General features: G+C 46.6%; 1 protein-coding gene and 1 long non-coding RNA gene across 3 annotated transcripts in view; one reads left to right on the top strand and one right to left on the bottom strand.

Moving 5' to 3' along the window:
- The window catches only part of LOC125105997 (uncharacterized), a 35,437-nt gene extending 35,201 nt beyond the window's left edge, over nt 1–236 (top strand). Inside the window, exon 4 of the long non-coding RNA XR_007129191.1 lies at nt 154–236. This is a non-coding gene — a long non-coding RNA (uncharacterized LOC125105997). The remainder of the gene's footprint in view (nt 1–153) is intronic.
- Nucleotides 237–240: 4 nt separating this feature from the next.
- The window catches only part of RSU1 (Ras suppressor protein 1), a 188,470-nt gene continuing 163,060 nt past the window's right edge, over nt 241–25,650 (bottom strand). For both annotated transcript variants that reach the window (XM_047739404.1, XM_047739403.1), the window contains one exon: nt 241–853. In XM_047739404.1, the coding sequence (XP_047595360.1) occupies nt 768–853 (86 nt within the window). In that variant the 3' untranslated portion in view covers nt 241–767. The remainder of the gene's footprint in view (nt 854–25,650) is intronic.

Raw genomic sequence — 25,650 nt, 5'->3', positions numbered from 1 at the left:
TTTCCAAAATCCTTTGGCAGAGTCTCCTAGAGATTTGTTTTTCTGCTCCTTCCTAATTTAGAAACAGTCTTCAAAGGGGGGGGGGGGAATCCAACCTGACAAATCAATGCGAGAAGAAACCAACTCTGATGTAATTTTGCATTTCTTTCCCAGAACGTTCTAGAGTTTACCATCTACAGCCAATACAGTTCAGATGGGATCGTTTAGGGGGGAAGAAAATAAACGAGGATGTGCACACCCTAAGATCAGGCCGATCTTTATTCAAGAGGCAACATGTAATACAAATTTAAGATTTTATTAAAAATTATTTGTTATTTAACATAATATCTCGATGGTTACGGAAAGCTTTTAACAGAGCAAAATAATGACTTCTGTGAATAAACAGAAGAGTGAATGGTGTTAACTGTGACATTTAAGCGATCACATGGTTTTAATTATTCTTTTGATAATACACAACTTTGTGAACGTCTATTCAAGGGACTGAACTCTGTGCCTACTATGGAATTTGCAGTTGAATTAGAGCTTTGTTTCCTGCCTTTGGCATTTTTAAGCAAACAAATGGAAATGGTTTTAAGAATTTATAAAAAATCTACCACCTACCAAAAGCATTTAAAAGGTAAAGTGAGGAGTGCTAGAAAGAGGGAAAAACAACAACACCACACACACACGGTATTTATTTGTGGAATACAGTAACAGAAAATAGAAGTCATAATGAGAGAAGCAACCAGAAGTTCAGCCCATGCCAACACTTTATTTGTTCTTGGCTGTCAGGGGTTTCCGGCTGATCTTTTTCGATTTGTCATTATTTTTCTTCGGTGGTTCTGGGTTTGCTTGCATGTGTCTGCCGTAGAGGCTGAAAAGAGAGAGGGAGAAATGGTGAGATCCACCTTGCTAACACAGGACCAGCTTTTACTGGGAGGGCTTTAGAGAACAGATTAATCTCCAGGAATGTTCAGGAAGCCAAAGAAAACTAAAAGATCACTTCTGCTTGGTCCAGGTCATTTTATTTCAGAATGTAAAATTGTCTTACGCACAAGTGTGCACACACACAGAGAACACTATGAGGTCAGTTCTGGACAAGTGTCCTGCAATTTCACACTCACTGGGCTGAGGGTGGAAACACCAAAGGAAGAGGGACCCGGGGCTGTGAGAACCGGTGCTGCTGAGCCCAGCTGCTCCGGACTGAAGCTCGAACGGCTGTGAGTGTTGAAGTCGACAGTGACAAAAACTGGGTCGAACTGAGGAGACAGAGTGTCCATTTAGTGAAAAGTGAACATCGTGCCTGGCCGGCAGGGCCCTGGGGCTGGATAATGTGACAGAGAGCAATGGTGTCCGAGCCTGCTTTGGCTGCTCACTCATGATTGATAGCGCTGGGACGGCGGCCACACATCAATGCCACGTTAATAAGGACCGTTGATTAAATGTTGACAAAGTACCCTAGAATTACAGTGGATGGCATTCGTCGCAGAACGTAGCTCGCTTGTGGCTGAGAGGATTGAACCCAACAGCAGATAGTAATTAACTGATAATTTATGAGTAATTCTGATTAAAGAAAATTAAAAGCCACTCTCAAATAAATACAGTTCAACCTTAACTCCCCTTATGGATAGAAATGTGTCCCAGAGAGAGCCCGGGGCGTGCCTCCGCTCCTCCAGAGGACGGGCGGCGCGTGATCTGCTTATGGCCACTGCCTTGTGCTGTGTAAATGGGGGAGGACACCGAGGCTGACCTCCCAGTGCAAGGTGTCCCAGGAGATGCTCTTGAGGACATGGACACGGCGGTTGCCGGGCCCAAGGATGGACCTCACACACATAGCTGGCCAACTGACCGAGTAATGAGGGGGCAGTGATAGGTCATAGTGTGGTCTGTCTTCTGCAGAGGTTTCCAGGTGTCTCCCCAGAAGGGCTACGAGTGGCCATGAAGTTGGGTCTCTGCCCCTCGGAGCTCAGAATGCAGGGTCTGGGGCTGGGAATGTCTCCAGGTAAAGGGGGGGACGGTCTCCCCATTTAAGAGGCTCTTTAAATCCACCTAAAGCCCCTCTCCTCTCCACTTAAAAAAGGGCCACTGAGCCCCCTGCTGTCTATGTCATGGACACCCAGGGGCCCTGGATCCCAGGAAAGGAACCACTGGTTTCGGCACAGGGGTCATTTCAGCCAGCCCAGCTGTCCTCCTCTTGCTTCCCCAACCCCACTAATGTCCCTGTCCCAATCCCAGGAACTTGGGACAATCTCCTTAAACAGCAAAAGGGCCTCTGCAGAGGTGATTAAGGATCTTACGATGGCAAGTCTGTCCTCTATTATCTGGGGGACCCCCCACCCTCCCCCTGCAGCATCTCTCCCAGAGGCATCAAACAGGTTAAAGAAGTAGCAAAAGTAGAATCCTCCGCCACATTCCTCAGCTTTAGCAACACATATCCAGAAACATACTTCTTCCTCTAGGAGCCCCGACCCCTCCCCTCCTCCTAGGACACAGCTTTCTTCACGCTCACAGAGCAGGGTGCTGTCCCCAGAGGCCTCAGCGCTCCAAGCTCCTCTGGCCCCGCACCCAGCAAAGGCCTGACTCTGGGCTGTGCACTCCTGGCTCCCTTCCGGCCTCATGTACCTCTCCTCTCTGCTCCAAACCCTTATCCCCGGAAGGGAAAAAAAAAAAATCCCTGTTCTTACTCAGACAGCATTCAACTTTTTTTTTTTTTTTTAAAGATTTTATTTATTTATTTGACAGAGAGATCACAAGTAGGCAGAGAGGCAGGCAGAGAGAGAGGAGGAAGCAGGCTCCCTGCCGAGCAGAGAGCCCAATGCGGGGCTCGATCCCAGGACTCTGAGATCATGACCTGAGCCGAAGGCAGTGGCTTAACCACTGAGCCACCCAGGTGCCCCAGCATTCAACTTTTAAGGGTCACAGAAACCTGCAGAAGTACAGCTCCGTAGTGCGTGAGCTGGCGAATCGGGCAAGAGTGACAACAAAGAAGGTGTCCAGAGGAGGGAAAAGGAGATCTGACAAGGGCCCACGTGTCATGTCCTGAAGGAGTTAGAACCGAGGTGGGCACGGAGGGCTTCCAGGAAGAGGTGGGGGTTTTGTTGGACCTGACCGTGGTGATCCAGCAAAATCACCTCAGAAGGGGGTACAAAAGCGGTTTGCAACTCAGCAAGGCTCCTTTTGTTAGGCAGAAACTAGAATGTTCCAATGTTCCAAAAATCTGCCTTTTTTATAGTCAGACCCCACTGCGCCTGGACCTCCTGGGGTTATAGAGCAAGTCACTACGTGGGGCCAGATCAGACAGAGCATCCCTGAGCTTGATGTTTAAATCCTCCTTTCACAATTGAATAGCTGTGGACTCTGGGCAAAGGAATGGCATCCCCCACATCTCTTGCTTGCCGTGCCTCAGTTTCTCCCTCTGTAAAAAAAAATGATGCTGTGTTCTGAGTATGGTGGCTTCAGTGGTTAAACAGCCCAGTACCTGGTTCATCTACTGGAAGTGGTTGGCAAATGCTTGCTGAAAAACACGACTGACGTGGGATGTAGCTGGCGGGATTTAATAAAGACAATTACGTGATTCCTTCTTTAGGGCTTTTTCCTTTGAAAAAAAAAAAAATAACACGGTATTTCCTATCAATGCCAAATGTCCAAGCATCTCTGGGAGAAAGGTTTTAATCCTCTTTGAAGAAAGCAACTAAGGCAGAGCTAAATGCATGTCCCCACTTCCTCGGTGAGTCACTGGTGACACAGGGGTGCTGCTGTGTCCTCCGCCTGGCCCCCGACTCCTCCGGCTATGCTGGTGGCCGCGCCCACAGGGAGACTTCACTGGGGCAGAGCAGTAATGACAAGTATCTGAGGGTCCGAAGTCCGGGGTTCCATTCCTGGCTCCACCACGGATTAGGCATGGCCTTTCCATTTGGTAAGTCAGTGTGGTAGGCAGAATAATGGTTCCCCCAAATACTGCCACTCTGACCCCTAAAACCTGTGAACATCTTGTATCATACAGGGACTCTGTGGAGGTGATTAACTAAGGATCTGGGGCTGGGAAGACTAGCCTGCATTTTCTGGGTGGGCTCAATGTAATCACAAGAGTCTTCTGACCTTCACAAGGAAGGTCAGAGTCAGAGAGATCTGAACACGTTACACTGCTGGCCTTGAAGATGGAGGAAAGGGGCTCCCAGCAAGAAATGCAGGCAGCCTCTGGGAACTGGAAGGGCAAGGAAGGGCATTCTCCCCCAGAGCTTCCAGAAGGACACAACCCTGCAGACACCTTGATTTCAGACTTCTGACCTCCAGAACTGTAAGAGGACCTATCTGCTTTGTTTGCAGGCATCAAGCTCATGGTACTTTGTTATAACAACAGGAAACTAATGCAGTTAAATGGACCTTTCTGGGCCTGATAGGGCAGCCTAGAAGTGAAGTGTGTGCTTACTTTCAGTGGAAGAAAAAATGGGAGACTTTCTGGGGGTAGCAGGTCATTGGATAGAAGGAAAAGTTAAAAAACTAAGTTTCAAAAAGGACAAAGTGTGCCCCAAAGGAAAAATGGGTGCTGTTTCTATGAGAAGAAGAGGAAACAGGTGAGCAAAGTGTCTCCTCTCTACTCCAGCTGGACTGGATGGTCCCCGATCCCCCCCATTCTCTGAAGCTCACACCCTGGCCTGTGTTTTGAATGTACCCAGGATTTAACTTCTAGAGGCGACCTAAGTGAGACATGGAGAGGCCAATGCCATTGAAAGAAGTTTTCCAAGAGGACGGGGCATGCCATACCACACATGGTCACTGGGGAAGTGCCAGGGTCAGTGAGGAGGCAGAAGGAACGAAGCAGGGAGCAGGACCCTGGTCCTTTATGGTGGTTTCATGGGAAGAAATGGGTGGGTTTGGGTGAATTTCGAGTTGGACAGTTGGAATAATTTCCAGGTGCTCAAGGTATCAGGGTGATCTCCAGTTGTATGGGACATGGCCCTGGGGTGGTTTAGGGTAGGGGAAATACCGGCTTCTTCTGTGTGAGTTCCATGAAGGAGGTGGTCCAGGGGTTGGCTTTGGATTGTTTGGTTTACGTGTCAAAGACAACCTGGCAGCTAAGTTGGTTGCTCTCTCTAAGAATTGAGCTCGGCCTGGAAAGGGCAGTCTCTCCCCAGCCAGCAAGACCTCCAAGATGTCAATACAGCAAAAAAAGACTGAAAATAAGAAACATGACTAATTAGCACAGGCACAGCCTTTAGGATGGCTTCTGCCCTCCTGACCCCACATCCCTTTCTGCACGACATACCTTCCCATCGGCCTTAGCAAAGGCAGCTTCTCCGGCCCCACCTGCCCCTTCTACCTCCTCCTCCTGGGAAAATCCTAGCCATCCCTCGGACCCTGGCACAAGGCACTGCCCAGACCAGCATGTCTCCTTAGCGCCCTGCCCAGGTGGCACCTGTCCTGCCCTCCCGGAGCCCACAGCACCCTGCCCCGGGGATCCCCGACAACAGTCCTGGGACTTTGCTCCCCTCTGCCTTCCGGCACCCTGCTCGCCCTCAATGACGTGTGACTTCTTCGGGCAAGCGGCTCACTAGCCACAGTTGAAACCCGCATCTGCAACCTGAGGATGAACACTCGGGTTCATACATCACGGGGCCTGGGCGAAGATCAACCCAGACACAGGAAAGGTCTTGTCTGTGCAGGGACAGAGCAGGCATTCCAGAATGGCAGCGGACATCTCTGAGCTCTCACAAAGGTCCAAGACTCAGGCTAAGCTGACCAGCTCCTTCCACCTGATGTGTTGCCTTTGAGCACACAAGAGAGCCAGGAGTATGACCTTGCCTTATGCACCTTCGGAGGGAGGAGGCTTCCCGTGGCACTGAAACTGGGCCACCAGCTTGAGAGTGGCGACAAAGGAAGCCAAGCTCAAGGTCACCAACAGGGCAGCAGCCGCTGGGGGACAAAATGTTCAATCCCTAGAGTCTTAGGAACACTCCTCTCCCCCACCATCGGGGGTGGACAGAGAGTAATTGAAAGATGATTAAGGAGTGGAAAAAACCACCAAAGAATGATCCAAAGTGACAGGAAAGGTTCCATTACACACAGAAGGCTGAAGAGCGAGCTGGCGCCACTCAGCCCCCTCCCGGGGCTCTCTGTTCTCACCTGCATGGGAGCGGGCCCTGCCTGGAGCAGCCGCCCGCTGAATTTCTGCTGACGACCACCCCTGGAGGACTCCCTGTGAACCGGGTCCATGGGCAGCCGGGGTCATCTGACCGAACACTTCAGACGCATCCGGTTAAAGCAGCCTGCACACAGGCCACCTGAAGTAATGGAACAGTCGTGCCCGCCGACAGCTGGGACCGCAGCAACAAAGGCCAGCCCACCGGAATCAGAACGCAGTCTGCAACTCATCTTAAGGAGTGTGCTCTGCACGCTCTTCTATTACTGACATCTAAACTGTACTGAATACCGGCATTTTCATTGTGGGGGAAAAGAGCCCATTGGAGTCTTCTTGTTTCTTTTGGATCCCAGGCTCTCCTACGGACCCTCAAACCCTTCGGGGCTGCAGCAGATGAACACAGTGGGTGCCCCCATGACAATTCCCTCTCATGGCTACAGTGCACCATTTTGGTTCTTGGACACTTCTTCAGCCCTTATGTTTGTTTTTATCCTTGTTTTCTCTTCCCTAGAGAAGATGTCAACTGCAGCTTCAGTGACTACCCCCAGAAGCACCTCCCCAAGCCACCGCCATTGTCAGCCCCTACTGGTGCCTTATTCCTACCTGGCCACTGAGCTATTAAACCCAATCAAAGCACAGAACAGTTTCCTACCCTGACTTCTGCAGGTCTGTCCCTCCAGGTCTCCAGACCTCGAGGATCGAAACACAGAAGTCATTTGGACATCTGCCACTTTTTTGGGTGATCACGTAAATCAGCCTTGGTGTTTTCTCTGAAATTTCTTAGCTTGGGACCAAGTATCTGGAACCCCAAGCAGAGCTCTAGGTGTTTTTTTTTTTTTTTTTTTTTTTTTTTTGGCAGGAGGAGAACACAGCTTTCAATAGCTTCTCAAAAGGGTCATAACTCAATGGACTCATTCATTTTATGGTGATTATTCTGATTTTCATCAACCTATGATTTAACTACTCTTTTTCTCCACCCTAACACAGACCCTATCGCATGATCATTAGATTATTGTAACGGGTCCCTTCCCTCCTCCAATACATCCCACAACTGGCAGAATCATCTCTCCCTGGTCTATGCAGGGAAAGCAGCATCTACTGCTCACCTGGTCAGGAACCTAGCCTGGTAGATGACATGAAGTGGCCACAGAACATGCCATATGATGCTGAACTCAGCCACATCCTCTCTCTGATCTCTAGCAGACCTGAGCGCAGGAAGGTTGGTCTGGAGGAAGGCAGTGCGATGGACAGTCAAGATCACCTGAGGGTGAGCTCTGCCACCTAGCACCTGACGAACCTCAGAGTCCTCTCTCTTTCCAGAAGATCTGTTACTGTCACTGGAACATGGGAATATGTATGGGCACACTGTCTACCTCGCTCTGGCAGTCAGACTGGCTTGGGCTCCTCCATGCGTCTGGAAAATGATATGGTGCTAAATCGATCTGAGCCCTGGAATTAGCCCTTCCTGCCAGACAGCACTCCTTTCGGTCTGTTTCTTGCTGATCTGTGTTAACTACTGTCTGGGATGCCCGCCTGGGTCCGGTTCCGCAATTCGGATCCCATGCGTATTTTTAGGCTTTTCAGGGCTTTCGGCCCCCTGCCCCAATTTCTGTCTTCACAAAACACTGTGGGATTTATCAGGATTTCACCAGTAAGTCCTTGAAGATACACGGGTTCCTGCTCTCAGTTTGGTATTCTGAAGGCCCGGCAGAGGGCCGTGATAATGACACATCACGGTGACGGCCACCAGACATTCGGCCTTCATGCACAACAATCCAGGGAAGACGGGCTCTTCTCAAAGTTTAGACCCAGATCAAACCCAGGCAATTACCCCCAAGTTCAAACTCTTTTTATTTTATTTATTTATTTGACACAGAGAGGCAGAGCACAGGCTTGGGAGGGGCAGAGAGAGAGGAAGCAGCAGGCTCCCTGCCAAGCAGGGTGTCAGATGCAGGACTTGATCTCAGGACCCCGGGATCACAACCTGAGCCAAAGGCAGACACTTAACCGACTGAGCCACCCAGGTGCCCCCCAAGTTTGAACTCTTAATGCACTAAATTATCTTGTCTCCCATCTAATTTAGATCTCTCAGATTTATCTTCTCAATAAGCCTACCATTTTCTTGAGGGTGGGACTGCAGAGTTCACATATTTTGTAGCCTATATACTCAAAGCACAGCAAGAAGCATGTGGTGTGCTGTATAAATATTGTGTTTCAGAACGCCAGGTATGTGAGAGGAACAATATGCTGTTCTTAAGTCATTTGCTCATGTCATATGCCTCCCTCCTGTTGTTTTGGGTGTTTCCATGGAAAGTTCTTATAAAGACCAAGAAAAGCACCAATCTGAAAATCCAAGTTATATGGCCGGTGACATTAATGGAGGGAAATAATTCTGTTTATAATCTGTAATCTTATGGTGGGACGCTAAATTTAAAATCTCCACAAATAAATCTGTAGACAAAGTGTGAAGCCTAGATTATTAATAAGCATTTTGCAGTATCTTTATTTATCCTATCTAGCAGCTATGAGGGGCTGGTGACAGAACCTTAGGCACAGAAACTGCTGACTCTTAAAGAAGAAAAAAAAAATTAATAGTTACCATATTCCCGGGAGAAATCTCATTAATTCAATAGGCAATGATTTTTTGAGACCAAACCTCCAAGAGATGGTTCTGTGCGGCTCACTAACAGCGGTCTGTGTCCTTCCCGTTTTTTCTCCATTACAACCCTGGTCCCTCTGCAACCCCAACACACAGCATAGCGCAAAGTATAAGCACCCATTTTGAAATCCATGGAGATAGCCAAAAGGAATTTGCAGATGGCCTAAGACAGATATTAAGCTCTAAAAAAATGTGAAATATAAAGCAGATTTTAAGATACCCCATACATTCTAGGCTCACTATCCCATTGGAGGGGAAAAAAATGAGGATTCTGGCAGAGCAAAACTAACCATCTCATGCACAAAAGATGCTCATTAAACTTCATCATCCTGTCTACTCTAATGACGCTTTCACTTAATAAAAATTCCCCGAGTAGTTGCAAGGATATTAGGCAAGGTCTTTGGTTATGTATCAGAGGTCTGAGCTGTCACCGGCAAGCATGCAGTTCAGGGGGTAGGTTCCCTGGGGAAGGAGCAAATCCAGCTTTCACCGAATACATGCAGAGAAAAATCAATAACTGCAACTTGCTTCCCTGCTTAAGCATTTAAGAAAATGGGTAATCCTTTTAAATTAAACTGTGAAGTGCTAAATGTTGCAATTTCCAGAATAAAGTAGAAGGCAAGAGGAAACAAGTCGAAGGGCCTTTGTAAGTTTCCCAAACAAGTTTCCTTAATAGACTTCATACCTGGCCTGAATATTTTTTATGAAAAGAATTATTTTTTGATCTAGTACTTAACATTCGCAGAGATTAAAAAAAGAGACATCCGGCCATACACACGTGTGTTGCTAAAATATACTCGGACAAACTTCAACATAAATACAAGGGAGTGAGGGATTCTTTTTATCTGTGCAACGTGCCCCCTTCAAAAATTATTCTTACAAAACATTACTATTAAAATTCACTAAATTGAATCTGGCTCTCGAAAGTTACATAATAAAGTAATTCTCTAACAGATCCCTTAACACGGACAGCTGGATATTAATACCATGTAACCATAAATTACTTGTTGAGATTATATAACCTACTTTAAATTTCACATCCTGCCAAACAGCCTTGACTGGAGAGATTATTAGTTCAGTTGAGGCAAGAGTGAGGCACCACCCAAAACCGTGACTTGAAAGGCAGTGAGACCTTCCTGCTTACAACACCACCAACACAAAATGGATCAAAGCACCAACATGAAATGTCACCCCGAGTAATACCAGCTCAACCCCGAGACCAGTGGGTCTGGGCAGTAAGCTGACTGAAGGAATTAACAAAGCCGGAGAGAGATTCTATCCCTCACAAGTGTGGTCCTGGTCAATGGTACAAACAATGGGGTAAATGCTGGCAGCGGGCATCGAAACACCACTCCCCCAACCACCCTGAAGGTGGTGAGGACCCAGGCTGGGAGTCCTGCGTGTCTGTGCATGCCCAGCCAGTGTCACGTCTCTAAGAGGAAGCAGAGAACACAAACATGGTTGGCTGCCCCAACCCTTCCAACTCTGGGCTGCACCTGCCAGCTCTCTCCCCTTTCCACCTTTCCCCTCCGTATTCCAGGCCCCCACCGCAGGGGCAAACACGTCAGGCCCCTGCCCACTTCTGAGGTTTATGCTTGCCATCTGCTTTGCCTGGAGTGCTCTTCTCGTGGTGTCCCAGAGACAAGCACGATCACCATCTCCATCTTACAGATGAGGGTATGGACGCCCATAGAGATTCCAAAGAGATTCCATGCCTCAGAGTGAATGGCTACACTGCCTTGGCTTTAGTGTCTAAACCCGGCTCAGTCTGAAACCGTTCCCTTTGCCCAGGGGGGCCCAGTGACCAGTTCATACATGTCTGTGGTCAATTTGAGCCAACTAAAGAAAGACCTATGATCTCTGCTCAAACCACTGGGAAGAGAAATTCTTTGTTTTCCATTTTTTTCGGTGAGGAGCCTAGGTGTGCGGTCAGCCATGTTGACATCTTGTGAAGAGAGCCTGCCTGGGAGAGAAACCAGCCCAGAAAGAGGAAAACTGAACGATGAAGAGGGATGGGGTCCAATGACACTGAGCCCTTACCTTACACCATGCCTGAAGTCTATTGTATTGCTGGATTATTTTTAGCATAAAATAACCAAATAATCCCCGGTCAGTGTTTCGTTTCTTGCAACCCAATGGATACTGTGTCCTGAGTGACACATCACTCTTATCTACTTCTGTGAAAGCCTGAGAGAAGTCCTTTTGCTGACATTACCCATCTTTAACCACATTCATTTCCTTCACACCAACAGTCACAATATCATTATTTTATTTACTTGAATCCTTGTTCTTTCCTGCCTCCCTTAACAGCAGGCTAACTCCAAGAGGGCAGGAACCTTGTCTGTCTTGCTGGGTATCCTGTGTGACTGGTTCGCCATGGGCATGGTATGAATATCTGTTGACTGAATAAAAGCGAACACCCCTGCACTTACTGGGATACACTGAACGTATCTAGCTCTGTGGACAGCTTCCCAACTGGACCATTAGTGCCTCTAAAACAGGGACTGTCTTAATCATTGTGTTTCTCCAGTGTCTGCCACCCCCTGGTCACCCAATAAATATTTACTGGTAGACTGCAAGACTATCTTGGCCAAAGCATCTATTTCCTACTGTCCTCAGTTCCCTGCTCTTCCGAATGATGATCAAACAGCTTCCCATTTTGAGCTGTGGGAAGACCGTGTGTCATGCAGGCCAAAGCAAATGTTCTAGTCTTTGGGGGCAATTATCCTCTCACAAAATCTTCATTTGTACATCAGTTTCCTTTGTGTTCTCCTCTGTTTCTGCAGGATTTCTCAGGCTGGAAGGCTGTCAGTGAGGCTAGAAGGGCAGTAAATGCACCATGGCGCCATTTTGTGAGGCATCTTGGGGGCCCAGTCTGTCATCCTCTTGTGGAGACTCTCTTTCACAGCACTGTGACCAGGACTTTCCATAAACTCTTTTAAAGTACAGGGGGTTTTTAGTGAGTATTAATCCTATCCAATATAAGTAAGATCTAGCTGAAGACAGTAATCATTTTTAAAGGGGAATTAAGTTAAAATGAACATTATAAAACCAGTAGAGATTTTTTCCCTTTTCTTTTAGACAAATGAAGAGCAAATGTCACAGAACTAGGAACATTAGTGTCTAAACACAGAAGCTTTGCTTTTTCTTTCTTCTGTTTTTCAGGTAAGGACAAATAGTAAAAGCATAATTAGAGGTTATTATTCCTCCTACCCCTCCTCCTCTTCCTCTTTGTGGCTAACAACTGGGACTCTCTGTTCCTGGGATTGCTCCTTCCTCTTCCCAGTTTCTCTCTGCCCAGGAGGCTTGGTGATTTGACCATGGCAGGAGACTCATGGCCAGGTCAAGGGAAAGCTGGCCATCTCTTTAAGTACAAGCCTCTAGGTTCCAGAGGCAGGGCAAAAAACACTTGAACTGGATTCAGAAGGCTTTGGAATTAATCTGGTATCTGGATAATCTGCTTCCCTAGACAAAGATGGGGTGTTTGGGCCTACCCAGGGGCGATAACCATCCAGCTCGCACGCTTTCACACCCCTCACACGATAATTGGGTACTGCAAGAGATGGCACCCAAACCCTGCCCAGCTGGAACATTCCAGGCAACGGCTTCAACCCTGTCTGAGTCGGACATCTGAATGGAACTGGCCAACTTTACACATGACGCTTGAGTAAGCACTTGGCTTTTATTAACTTGTCTAAGCCTCAAGGAAAGTCACATTAAATGAAACATTACAGGGCTCACATTTCTAAGGTCCCTCTTATATTCGGGTCAGATTAAGATACGATGCTTATGATCTTATATAGCATTGTATCATGTGCCCCTCTTTTCTGTGAGGCTAGTCTTGTTCCAGTTACAACCAGATTTTAAAAACAAACAAAAAAACAACTTAAAAATAAAAACCAGAAAGCAAACCATCTACATACAGGCAGACTTAAGAACACAGTGCTTTCTCTAGGAGGCTCTCTCTCAGCGAGGGGACTTCAGGAAGCAGCAGCTACAGACAGTAAGCTCTATCTGTGACTCCAGGCTGTTTCCCTGGCAAAGCAGAATCTCCCCTCCTATAAACTGAGCTCTCTCTGAAGTGGGGAACCCTACCCCTGCAACACGGCCTACCAAGTTGAACTGTGCTTTTCATCCATTCCTGATACCAATCTTTGAACTACTGACCAAGAGTAAGCAAAGGCCAGCAGGAGGGGAGAAGGCTAACTTTTGGTGGCTAGGAAACAAAGTGGTATTTGGGAACAAGCCACCAACTGTCCAAAGAACACTGGAGAAGGCATGGTTGGGAGCTGAACAGGAGATAAGCCTTTAAATGCCACCCTTCTTTGGTTATACATTCATGTTTCTGAGTTTTGTGGAGAAAACATACTCTACAAAGGAATGGGACATTTAAAAACTACTTTCAGCCTGATATATTCAGCAGATTAAATATATGTCATCCACTTCCTCCTAGATTTTGTAAATCAGATTTTTAAGCGTCTCGGGGAGATTTATGGTCTTTGAGTGCAAAAAGGTTAAAAATGAAGGTGTTTGTGAGTTTGTGCTTGACGTTAAGAAGCATCTCCTGGAGGACTGATGCATTACCAGTAAATCTGAGTGGGGATGCTGGGAACGCATCAAGAAGAGGTTAGGACTCTCCCTCGGGGCTCAAGCTTTTGTTCTTTGATGCCCCCAGTGGGCCTTGTCGACTCACAGGAAAACTGTGGTTGTGCGTGGGGAGGGAAGAGCTCACGCTTGTCACAAGAGACCTCATCCAAGAACCTCGAGTGTTTCATCTAGGAATCTCACCCACAACACACTCCTGGAAGGTGCGAGCGCATTCTAAATACAGACGGTGAAAGTCAAAGCAGGACGTGGAGAAGCCAGAGGACCAGGATATCTGTGGAACACCGCCCCGGGGCTGCTCTTTTCTTCTGGTTTCTAGGGCAGGATATTGTGGTCATGATGTGGCCAACAGGATGGCAGGTGGGTGAAAAACGACACAGAAACGCGCTCCCGATAGTTATTTCAAATACTAACAAACCGTGCCCTGCATCAATTGATTCAAATGGACCTATGTTCTCGGGGAAAAATATTCATCCCCAAACAACTGCTCATCAAGATTCCTGCCCAGTATATTTCCCCCGGAATGGCCAAAGCCTCTCTTGGTCAGCAGTACCTCCTACACGATATAACCACAGGCAGTTAATTTTTCCCCTCATCAATATTTCGGAAAGCTACTTTTAAAATCTTATTTTTAAACAGATGTTAGTACTTCTAATTTGTAGAGGCAAACTCCATACTTCCATAGATCTACAGAATAGCTCTGTCCAAAACACAAAATCCAACTTCCAATTTTCTAGTAGCCACATCAGGAAAGTAAAAGTTAACAAATGAAATCAACCTTCATATATTTTATTTAACCCAATATATCTAAAATATAATCATTTCAATGTGTAATCCATATAAGCATGATTAATGATCTACTTCATCCTTAATTTAAGGACAAATGACTCGGGAAATACATCATGTAAGTTTAATGAGGTATTTTTTTGTTTTGTTTTGTTTTCTTGTATTGTCTTCGAAATCCGGTGAGTGTTTTTCAGCACATCCCAATCAGACACGCTGTAATTCAAGAGCTTGAGGGCCGCATGCGTTTGTGGTTACCCTGATGTATACCACGTGACTATGGGGGACTCAGCCACTTCCCGTACTAGATCAAAGTCATTCTGAAAGTGGAAAGACTCTTTCTTGGCACTTGGTTTTAGCGCTTTAGAAGAGGAAGGATGGACGGACACATGGACACAAACATATGCACAGAATGTTTGTTTTAAAGAGTAATCCTACTTAGCTAGACGTTCTTCCACAGTCTTTAATTATTTATAACAGTTCTCAGGATGAGTCTGTAAAAGTTTTCAGGCCAATACAAGTAACTCCCAAAGCCCACGAACACTAGTTGGTTGGAGAAAAGGGTAGCCAGTCCTTCTCCTTCCCAGAAGCGAGGGGGGGGGGAAATAACCTCACTGTAAGAGCCGAAGGTCCTCAGCTCACAGCCAACCAGGCTGCACACTGCACAAGGCCTCCACTAGGAGGGGCTTGAGAAGAAGCAGCGGCAGGCCACGTGTGCTCACGGGGTTTGGGGTTTGGCCATTTCCCAGCCAGCTGGACTTCCTCACTCGGCTGTGCTCCTTGTGAAGTGGCAAATACCAATTCTAGACACGGGCACATCATCCTGCTCATCTCTGACCTCAGGGCCAGGGAGTCTGGGGGGTGAGCCACAGGGAAGTGTACAGAAGCTCACCGCGGATGGTCACGAGGCAGGGCATCCCACTAGTGCCTGTTATAAAGGAGAAAACTGGATGCTTAGAAGAGATTCGGGACAAATAGTAAATCTGCTGGCTATCCCAAGGCTAACAGTATTTTTACATTCTCCATTCCTCACAAAACTATTTCTTCCATAAAACTCAGCAATAAGAAACTGAAAACTACAGGAAGGGTGGGATCCAAAGATTTTTCTCCTGAGCTCCCAGAGATGCCTTCACTATTCTTTTGACAATTACTGACTTGTTCCCAAATGCCACTTTGCTTCTTTTCTTGCCAATGACACAGCCCCTCAGTCACTAGCCACTTCAGGCTCCCTTGCTCTGCTTCTGCCTCCCGTTAGCCTTTGACTAACACTGCTGGTGACCCTCTCTTATGGGTGACACCTTACAGGGCTGACTTTGAAACTGGCCACGATAAGCCACATAATACTGGCTGAACATGAAGGTTCTGGACAGACTTCACAGCTGTGCAGCTTGGACCACTCCAAGCCTCAGTTCTGCAATCTGTAAAACAGACGTACGCTGACTACAGTTTTGAGGAATGAATGAGGAAATCATGAAAAAAAGCTTATCACTGTGTCTCGCCACACATTCAACGTGAATGCTTTTTGTACTGCAACCACTCTGAGGAGATGGTCAGTTCTGCAGGATTTCTCACAAGTGCAAAAGGAAGGGTCCAAGCCCTGATCTGTCTGCTTTTCAAATCTAGCCAACCTGTCTAGAGATTGAGAGACTGAGAGAGAGAGAGAAAGGGTATCTTTCTCTGCACTCAGCATCAGTGTGGGAGTTAAAATGAATGGCTGACTGTTAGACCTGGCTTTGAAGTTCATCTCCAACAGAAGGCAGCTGGATAACCTTAGCAAACTTACCTAACCTCTCTTTTCTATCTGGAAATGTGGGAATGAGAGGAATAGTACCTCCCTCACAGGGTCACTAGGAGGATGAAATAACAAAATGTTTAGCAGGTACCACACAGGTGCTCAATAAACCAAGGCTGTTACATGCACTGTGCTCTGTCCCTTCTAACCTTGTTTGAAGCCAGAGTTGGAAAATGGCTCTTGGGTTGTGTGCTTAAAGTTTTACACAACACAGTTTCTTTCCAAAGAGATGCTTTTTAAAGTGCTGTAACATGTATGCTTGAGGAAAACAGCCAATGGCAAAGAATATCAGGTGATGATCTTAGATATAAAACTACTGACAAGCTGGGCTCAGGATCAGTCAGTTAAGCGTCCAACTCTTGGTTTCGGCTCAGGTCATGATCTCCGGGTTGTGGGACCAAGCCCCATGTCCAGCTCCACGCTCACCCCAGAAGTCTAGCTGGCATTCTCTCTCTCCCTTTGCCCCTTTCTCCCCCCCACCACTCTCTCTCTCTCACTCTCTCTCTCTCTCAAATAAATAAGTAAATCATTTACACACACACACACACACACAAAAGCTTAGTCACTTTCTAAGCCCAGTCTTCACTGAATATAACATATAACCCTTCTAGTCAAGGAGAATCATGGGAAACCTCCCTTTGAGAAGCTTCACCGGCTTTTGCTCTGTCCAGGGTACTGAATGGGCGGCTCTCCGGAACTAAGGGAAGAAATGAATAAGGGTATGGAGTACAGCAGTGTCCTCCTCTTGCTCCAGCCCTCTCATTCGGGGGCTGAGCTGTTCTCAGATCTATTCAGATGGGAACCACGTTACGTAAGAGTCAATAATCTTTATGGTAACTCTGCAGTGAAAGTGTCATTTGTTGTAATGAACACTGATCATAAGTTAAGCCCCTAGCTACTCTCTCTGTTATTTTTCATTATACTGTTCCTTGCTCTATTTCAGGAGTACTGAGGGAATTCATCCAACTATGTTCGCTAGTCAGCTCTTCGTTACTCAGATTAGATTCTGCTAAGATGCAACGAAGCAATTTGCAAACACTGATTCTTAAGGAAATGCATCAGACACCGGTTATATGTTCTCGCTGATGCCAGTGGGCGCCTGCCCCTCCCTGGTTATTTGTCCCACTTAATTTGCTACTTTCCTCTCTATTTATCTTCCACTCAATTCACAGTATGGTTCTCTGGGCCCAAATCCGAGAGACTATTAAAGTGTTTCTGGGTATTTTTTTTTTTTCCCTCCAGTAATGACTCTTTGTTCAATTCAACACCCAGAATAATGTTTCCAAAATCATCATTGCCTTTCACATAGCTCTCACTTGCAAACACCACTCTGCTTACATTACAGTCATACCCCCTCCGGCTGCTTTAAAGGGCACTAACTCCAAAAGGCACAGCAGCAAGGGAAAGCTGAAAGTTTTCCATTTCTTCAAAACCCAGTATGAAAAATTCATTTCGCATGTTGGTATATTAAGCTCGACAGTGGAATTTCCATATGCCTCTGTGCTTCATGCTCTTGGACTTCCTGGCTTACAAGCAGGGTGGGAGTCCTCAGAGAGCACATGTCACTGCCAGGCTGCAGAGGTCACCAGCACAAAGGCGTGGAGACCACGTGGCCTGGATTTTTGGCCACCGACACTCGTGGGCTTTACCGCACTTCCAGAGTCTGAGGCTTCAGTCCATTCTCCTCTGAGCCTGGGCATTAGGTTCATTAGGTTCATTAGGGCCGTTAGGTTTCCTCGTGTTGGCCATAGTGCCTGAGAATAATTTAAAACATTAAGGATAAAAAAAAAATGGCACCTGCAGGCACCAAAGTTCTGGGTTTGCCACCCTGGATATCTTTTTAGGGCATATTTGGCTGGAAATGTTCCCTTTTCAGAGAAATCTAGCTCAATGAGCTGAAATGTATTCAGACAGGCAGGCTAGAGTAATGCTATGTTCTCTGTTACTGTGCTGTTCTCCTGATACACATCAGACAAAAGCTGAGAAGCAGCTTTGATTAAAATGTCTACAGCTCTTTAAAAATATTAAAACCTTTTTTTTTTTCTTCCCCAGACATGAGCCAGGGCTGCTGGTGAGTGCAGAAGGCTAGCTACTGATGCATGGAAAGATCACGTGTACTGTAAACACGCGTCAAGCAATCCCACGCCAGGTCATACCCTATAGGAATTCTGTAGTTGTGGGGAGGGTGAGCAGAGAATCAAGGCCAAAAAACAAGAGTTCAAGATACGGGCTCAGAGGTTAATTCCTTTAAAGTTGAGATGAGCCACAGGTACTCTAATGTTATCAATAAGAAGGACAAAATCGGCAAAGGAAGCCCCCCATACTTGAGGGAAATAATCATACTGAGTAGTTAATTAACCCAAATCTCAGTTTCACATTAGGTGTAACACATGGAAACAGTAAACAAGCAAAAGCATCAGAAAATTTTAGCAGCTATTAAATTAGGGACCAGCTAGCATTTGACAAGTACAACTATACACACCAGAAGCTAAAAAAAAAGGCTCACTTACGACGGTTCAATAGATTTACTCCCCACCCCCTCGTTCAAGAGGGAACACTAAGGAAATACGGCCATACAGAACCTGTCTGAGCCTCACTTCACTCCCGTTTGGAACAGGCAATCTCCAGGCCACCTAAGAGGGTTAGTTATGAGGACTGAGTGTCAGTCACTTAGCACCTGAACATGGTTCCCCTTGAACATGCAGGGAACAACCACTACCCAAAAAACCCATTCAAAGACCAGCTATCTGTTATCACATACTAAGACATGAAGAATGAAAGGAAGCAGATAGATGGAAGGGTACTTCAAGAAAAATAACATGTGGGACAACACTCATGTCGTTTAAAACATGTTCTACGTGTGCTGCCGGCAAGCCAGTATCAACCCGGCTTATGTAACTGGGCCAGCCACATCTTTCCTTCACGGTCTTGCCGATCTGGTCCCGGTTACAAGTCCTCCCTGATGAAAAAGTTGATGGTGACATGGTCCATAATGAATTACCCTTCCGGGACGGCACTGTGAGGAGCCGCTGAGAGCGAACCCCTCCAGGCCTGCGGCAAGTCCCCTGCCCTTTCATTTTGCAGAGAAGGCTTCAACTCATCCCAGCCTCATTCGTGTTAAGAAATAGTAACGACTGGGGCGCCTCTGCCTTAGGCTCAGGTCATGGTCTCGAGGTCCTGGGATCGAGCCCCACATTAGGCTCTCTGCTCAGCGGTGAGCCTGCTTCCTCCTCTCTCTGCCTGCCTCTCTGCCTACTTGTGATCTCTCTCTCTCTCTGTCAAATAAATAAATAAATAAAATTTAAAAAAAAAAGAAACAGTAACGACAAACACAGGGAGCAGCCCCCCTGCCTGTTTCCGTCAGTACGTACTTTGGCTGGGGACCCCATGGCAGTACCCTGTGTGTTCCCTTCAACTAAAGGTGGCAGGCCAGCCCTCCACCCCAAGGTACAGCAAATCACCTCTGAAAGATCGCTGTCCCCAGACACAGGCACACGAACATTTATTCGTAATGTGCCAAATACAGACCCTCCCTGGCTAGAATTGTAGAGAAAAAGTTAACTCTGACAGTAATCCCAACTACATCTGTCTTCATTTTTAGCTTCCAAATTTCATTTTTTTTTTAAAGAAAAAAAAAATACATTACAACCCATTTAGAAATCAGAACTGGGTTAAAAAGAAAACTGCCAGAAGTCTCCTATTTCAACATAATTCCTACTAGCATTTTTGTAAGTTTAAGTTTTCATCCAAAGTATTTTTTAAATAGTAATCATATTTTAGGTTATAATTAGGTTTATATTTTTATTTTTTTAAAAATATTTTTTACTTTTGAGTAATCTGTACACCCAACGTGGGGCTCGAACTCAAAACCCCGCGATCCAGAGTCACGTGCCCTAGGACTGAGCCAACGGGGCGTCCCTAAGTTTATAGTTTTAAACAGATATTACTGCATCAGGATTTGCCACGTAATCATAAACGCAATCCCTAACAGGCTACCTGTGAAGCCATACTGCATCTCAACATTAAGAAAAATATCTCTTTGTCTTGGGGACAGACTGCTTCCAATCTTGTGGTTTAACAGAAGAGCACCTTTAGCAGTGTGGTTGGGGGCAAGCCACTTGACCTAGCTAAGCCTCAGTCTTTCCCAATGAAAAACAAAAACCAGGGGTAAATGATATTAATTAACCAGCATCATCACAGACTTTTTTTTAAAGTTAAAGAGATCATACATTTAAAACAGCATCTCACAAAAATGTAGGCCTCCACGGATGGGGTAACACATGAAGCCATGTCCCACAACGGAGTATATCTGCACGTAGGTGACAAACACACGAGGAGGGGAGGGAAGATCTAGTCTTCCGTTCACCAAGGAGAGCCCCTGAGGAAGTAACAACCACTGGGTAGAGCCTACCTGCCCTCACAGTGAAGGGATGAGGGGTGTCCCGAGCAGGTGTGAGGAGAGGCCAGGGCCACTTCCACTTTGGGGCTAACAGAGTTATGCACACAGTCACAGAACTGCTAAAACATGGTCTCAAAAATTGCAGTATCTTTTATACAGGCACACCTAACAAAGTGACAATTTAAGACGATGACGACAAGGACAGTAAAAGCAACGTGATGGCTTACATGTAAACACAGTGGTATTCAACCAGGCACGGTTTCCTCCTCCACCAAAGGCCTTTCTGGAAACGTCTAGAAACATCTTTGGTTGTCCCAGCTTGGGGGTGGGGTGGGGTGGGGTGGGGCTGGCATCTAGCAGCTAGAGGCCAGGGTTGCTGCTAACCATCCTACGATGCATAGGACAATCTCTAATAACAAAGAATTATCTAGCCCAAAAGTCAATTATTGAGGTTGAGAATTCCTGGTGTAAACAAAACTTATAAGTAAAATTAAACCAGAAACGCTTACTGAATATGAAAGCCTGGGAGAAGTGGGTCTTTTCCTGATCCCACCTCAGCCCCCCCACCCCGAGACACAACATCCCCCCACCCAAGTTATGTCTCTCAAAGGTCTCCTGAGAGAGAATGGTACACATACAGATGCAAGCTTCAGATTTTATTCACTATGTATGCTTTTTTTTTGTTAATTTTAAGTGATGCCAATGTACCATTAGGAATACTGCCAAACCCTTTCATTTAAAAATAAATTCAAGAATGAATTAAGGAAATGGGGCGCCTGGGTGGCTCAGTGGGTTAAAGCCTCTGCCTTCGGCTCAGGACATGATCTCAGGGTCCTGGGATCAAGCCCCGCATCGGGCTCTCTGCTCAGCGGGGAGCCTGCTTCCCCCTCTCTCTCCACCTGCCTCTCTGCCTACTTGTGATCTCTGTCAAATAAATAAATAAAATCTTTTTTTTTTTTTTTTGAAGAATGAATTAAGAAAACTTTTAAACCTTACAATCTAGGTGCTATCTGGATATGGTGAGAGTCATTCTCCTAGAGAATAGTGTTTCCTTACACATTTTATTTCTTTGTACGGATACCATTCTTACGTAGCTCTTTAACAGATTCCATTTGAGGCTGACGCTGACATGAGGTTAGTAAAATTCCCCAAGTTACGTAATAGAAAGAAAAGCACAGACCTACTATTTCCAAAGTTTCTTTTTCTCTGAAGGGAACTGAGCTTTTAGTAATAATCAGAGATTTCGGAACCACGCCATAAGGGTAGCATTCCAAAGACAAAGTGATTAGGACTTAACAAAAGCAGCAAGCAGAAGTCTGGAAAATGCTCATAGTTTCTTCGTTGGGAAGAGGTTTATTCTGGACACCTGGATGTAGAGGAAAAGGCCGTTTATAAACTAGGGCTAGAGAGGGTTCTCTCTCTTTCTCTCTCTGACACACACACACACACACACACACACACACACACAAACTCAGGTGCGATCTGGATGGAAATTAGCACTCAGAGGAGATGTTAAACCTCCAAATTCAATGGCACAGTGTGAGGAGACAGAAGGTACTGTCCTCAGCCCACTACAGAAGAGGCTACATCAGTAGAGAATAAGCCCTCGCCAGTGACCATGTCTCAGGCTCCGAGTTAAGGCTTCTAGCCCGAGAGCTCTCCGTGATCCTGTGAAGGAAGGGCTCCCCAAGAAAGTCAGTGAAGCGGGGTGGAGACTTGCAGATTTCTGCATCGGAAGGGTCGCACCGCCACCCCACGAGGTCAGGTGCCTTCACGAAGGTGTCAGTTTAACTGCAGATTCAACTCAGCAATCTACATTTCTAGGTATGAAACTAAGAGAGAATTGCAAAGTGGACTACAATTCGAGCTTGGAAGGAAAAAAAAAAAGCAATACCACAAAAATTAACACTCTGTCAGGCAAAGTCAAAAGAAAGCCCATTACAACTTAATCTTCCTAAAATCCTCCCTCAATTGCTAGCGACTGAAGGAACTGGAATCCGATGGATATTAACACATCAGTGTCAAAAGAGACTTAGAACGCAGACACAGGAATGGAGATTTTGAGGTACTTCCCTTTAAGCCCCTTGTTCCAGGCACCATTTTATGAAGGGGCTGAGTGGTCACGTCGGGAATACACAGCATCCCTTGTGCTCTCGCTCAAGGTACCTGGAAGCCACCGGAGGCCACGCTTGAGTGCGCGTGCCGGTGGGAGCAGCGCCAAGGGCATCACTCTCGCAATAGCTGGAGGCCAGGCGAGGCACTGAGGAGCTGACGTGCACGTGCCAGGGCGATGCCTGTGACTCCCCTTTCTGGTCCAGCCGGCCCGCTCCCTTTCCTTCCTCCTCTGGGGTCGCCCCCAGCGTGGTAGCCATTGGAAATCATCTACTCCTCTTCAGAGCCCAGCTGTAGCCATCTGATTTCAACCCAGGACTGCTGCCTGCCCGCTGGTCCTCAACCTTTTGGCCTACGCTACTGTAAGTGGGGACATGATGCTCTCCCAGAGCTTACACGGATGGGCTTGCTGCTGAGACCACAGCAGAGGTGGGGCACCATGTGGTTTGAAAAATCTCCCTCCCACTGCGCTGCAGCCAGGGTGTTCTACCTGGATACCACCCGGAGCATCTGACTTCCCCGTCCTGACACTGGCTCTATCCTGGTGCAGATTCCTCAGGCCAGGAGAGACCTAAAAGGCCAAGACAGTCTCTTATAAATCTTCGTCCACATAGCTTGGCCCTGTACCCACAAAGTATACTTACTACATAATTGCTCGTGTGCTGACTGATTAAAAGAGGCTCAGATTTACTCCCTTCCCAGGTTCCTAAGAAGAAATATACCATGAAACTGAAGGATACAGCTGGCTTCCTAATTAATATTAGTCACTTGGCAGTTCTTAATTAAGAACTCTAAAATGAAGACCCACCTTTCTACCATGCCAACTAGATACCGCCTTCATTAGTATTGAAGAGCCGTAACCACGGCTTCATTTTTATGCTCTTTTCTTTGCCCTGCCAGATGGGAACATTAGCTGCATAGTATTTATTAATATAATAAACAAGGACAAGTGCAAAAGCTTGGGGGGAAATTCAGGCAGAATTCGTCACTGTACTCCTGGAGCACAAGCTCTATGGGTAAGCGGAAAGAAGCCTTCCCTTGTCCTACTTCCGAGAAGGAGACAACGAGGATCCCTGCAAGCAGCTCTCTGCCCCAGTCACCACCTACAAAGACCTTCTGTCCCCTGCAGGTCCAGTGTGGGGTCCCCAGGCCTGCTCCCCACCTATTTTCGTGACGCTCTCAGGGGCAATCTTCAAGGCTCGCCTGTCCAGACCTCCTGTGCTCTTGGAAAGGCTGGGATGTGGACTTTTTAAACTGGAAAAGATCTCAAAAGAGAAAAGGTACTGTCCCTTTCAAGATGGTCACACGGTCCCTGTGGGCAGCCAGGTGGTGTTCCGGAGAGAAAAGAGCCCCCAGGGTGCTCTGACTGGGAAGCGCACAGCACTGTCTGGCTCCGTGTGAGCTCATCAGGGGTGAGCTGGTGAGCGTTCCTTTCTTCAAGCCCCTGCAGGGGGGAACCACTGAGTGACCCACATCCGTGTCCTAGTATAACAATGTCTGCTTCCACTCCCAACAGTGTCCTCTTCTGGCCAATAAACTATTTGGTCATCTTACTTATCAGGTAACGAGAAAGTAAAAGGACGTCAAGAAAAGATGGTGAATGGTTAGCAACAGGTTATATGTGTTCCGTCCTCCTGCTGGTCCAGCTCCAAGGAGGGAGGGCAGGAGCCTGCTCATTGACGTCAAAAAGAATGTGAAACCCAGTTTCTGACAGGCGAAGCAACCTCAGGAGAAGAGGCTCAGACTGAAGCTTCCCAATGGAAAAGACAGAATCACATGGCAGTTGTGTTGTGAACATTCGATCATGCGTCAAAACACCTGGACACAGGAGATGGTTAGCAGGGGTTTTCACTAAACCTCATGTTGTGTTTCAACATGGGCTAAACGCAAGGACTCTGGAGTCAAGGGGGACAGTCTAGATTCCAACTCTACTATTTCCTGGCTATGTGCCTTGGGGAAAAGTGAGTTTCAGTTGCCCCTTGTGAAAGACAGAGATGAAAGCAGGGTATCCTTCACTCCTGCGGTGGCCATGACCCCTTGGAGACGTTCTAGAAATTGGCAGTGCTGTCTGTGGTTGTCCTGATGACTGGAGGGCTATCCTGGCACTTACTGGATGAAGACTCAGGATGCCGTGTCTTTCGATAAAGCCAGACCTGCTCCATTTATAGAACGATCTCCAGCATTACAGGAGTTCTCAGCATCCATGGGACATTTGTGTGGGTGGAAAACCTAGCACCAAAATTTATCTTATGGAGGAAAGTGAAGTATTTTCTGTCCAGTATCAATGTATACTTGACATTCCAGCCATGCAATTTTTGTGCAAATCTAGATGAGGCTGTATTTTGCTATGTTTCTGGAGCTTTGCTAAGAAATGTTCACCATCTTGGAACGTTTCTCAAGCATCTGAGTAGCTAGTTTGTCGTGACTCTTACTAGCCTGCCATCAGAGCTGCCATAGTCACAGAGAGGGCTTCGACACAAAGATGCAAACATCTGACTGCTAGTCCCTGTCCTCCGGTATAGCCAGGAGTGAGCATTTATATACTGAATGTATTCAGTAATAAACCACACTCCTTTTATTTCTCCATTATGTGACGATGGAAAATGAGAATGACGTCTTAAAAAAACTACACGTGTAGGTTATGTTACCTCCGAATCTGTTTCAGGACTGAAGTGGCAGGACCAAAACGAGGGTCACGAGAGGATCTGAGAGGTTTGAGAAACAGTGCTCTTTCTCATAGGCCTGCTGTGAAGTTCAATGCGGTAATGGAAGCAGAGCCTAGCATGGAGTAATTGCTCAAGAAACGTTAGCTACTTTTAATAACCATTAATGCTACCAAAAGCCACCCTTTCCACCTAAGGCTGCTTGACTAACTGCTCCTAGGAAATGACGCTCACTTCCCTCTGCTCCCGCTACTCCATCTAGAGGTGAGACGGGCACTGGTGAAGGGCATCCTTCCCCGCATCACAGGGAGACTATAACATATGGCAAGATGCCCAGGAGGGAGAGAGACTTTCCCCAATAACTCTGACACTCGCAGAGGGTACTTCATTAGCCTGTCTATTACAAACCGCTTAAGACACATATTTATTGACAGCAATCTGCCAATTGATTAAACATCTCAATATATGAAGCTGACTTTACATTAATTAGCAATTTGGAGAACATGATCCTAGAAGTTA

Source organism: Lutra lutra, chromosome 8 (genome assembly GCF_902655055.1).
Source record: "Lutra lutra chromosome 8, mLutLut1.2, whole genome shotgun sequence".
Lineage (NCBI taxonomy): Eukaryota > Metazoa > Chordata > Mammalia > Carnivora > Mustelidae > Lutra > Lutra lutra.
The sequence above is the reverse complement of the archived record's forward strand: the minus strand, read 5'-3'. Positions and strand labels throughout refer to the sequence as shown.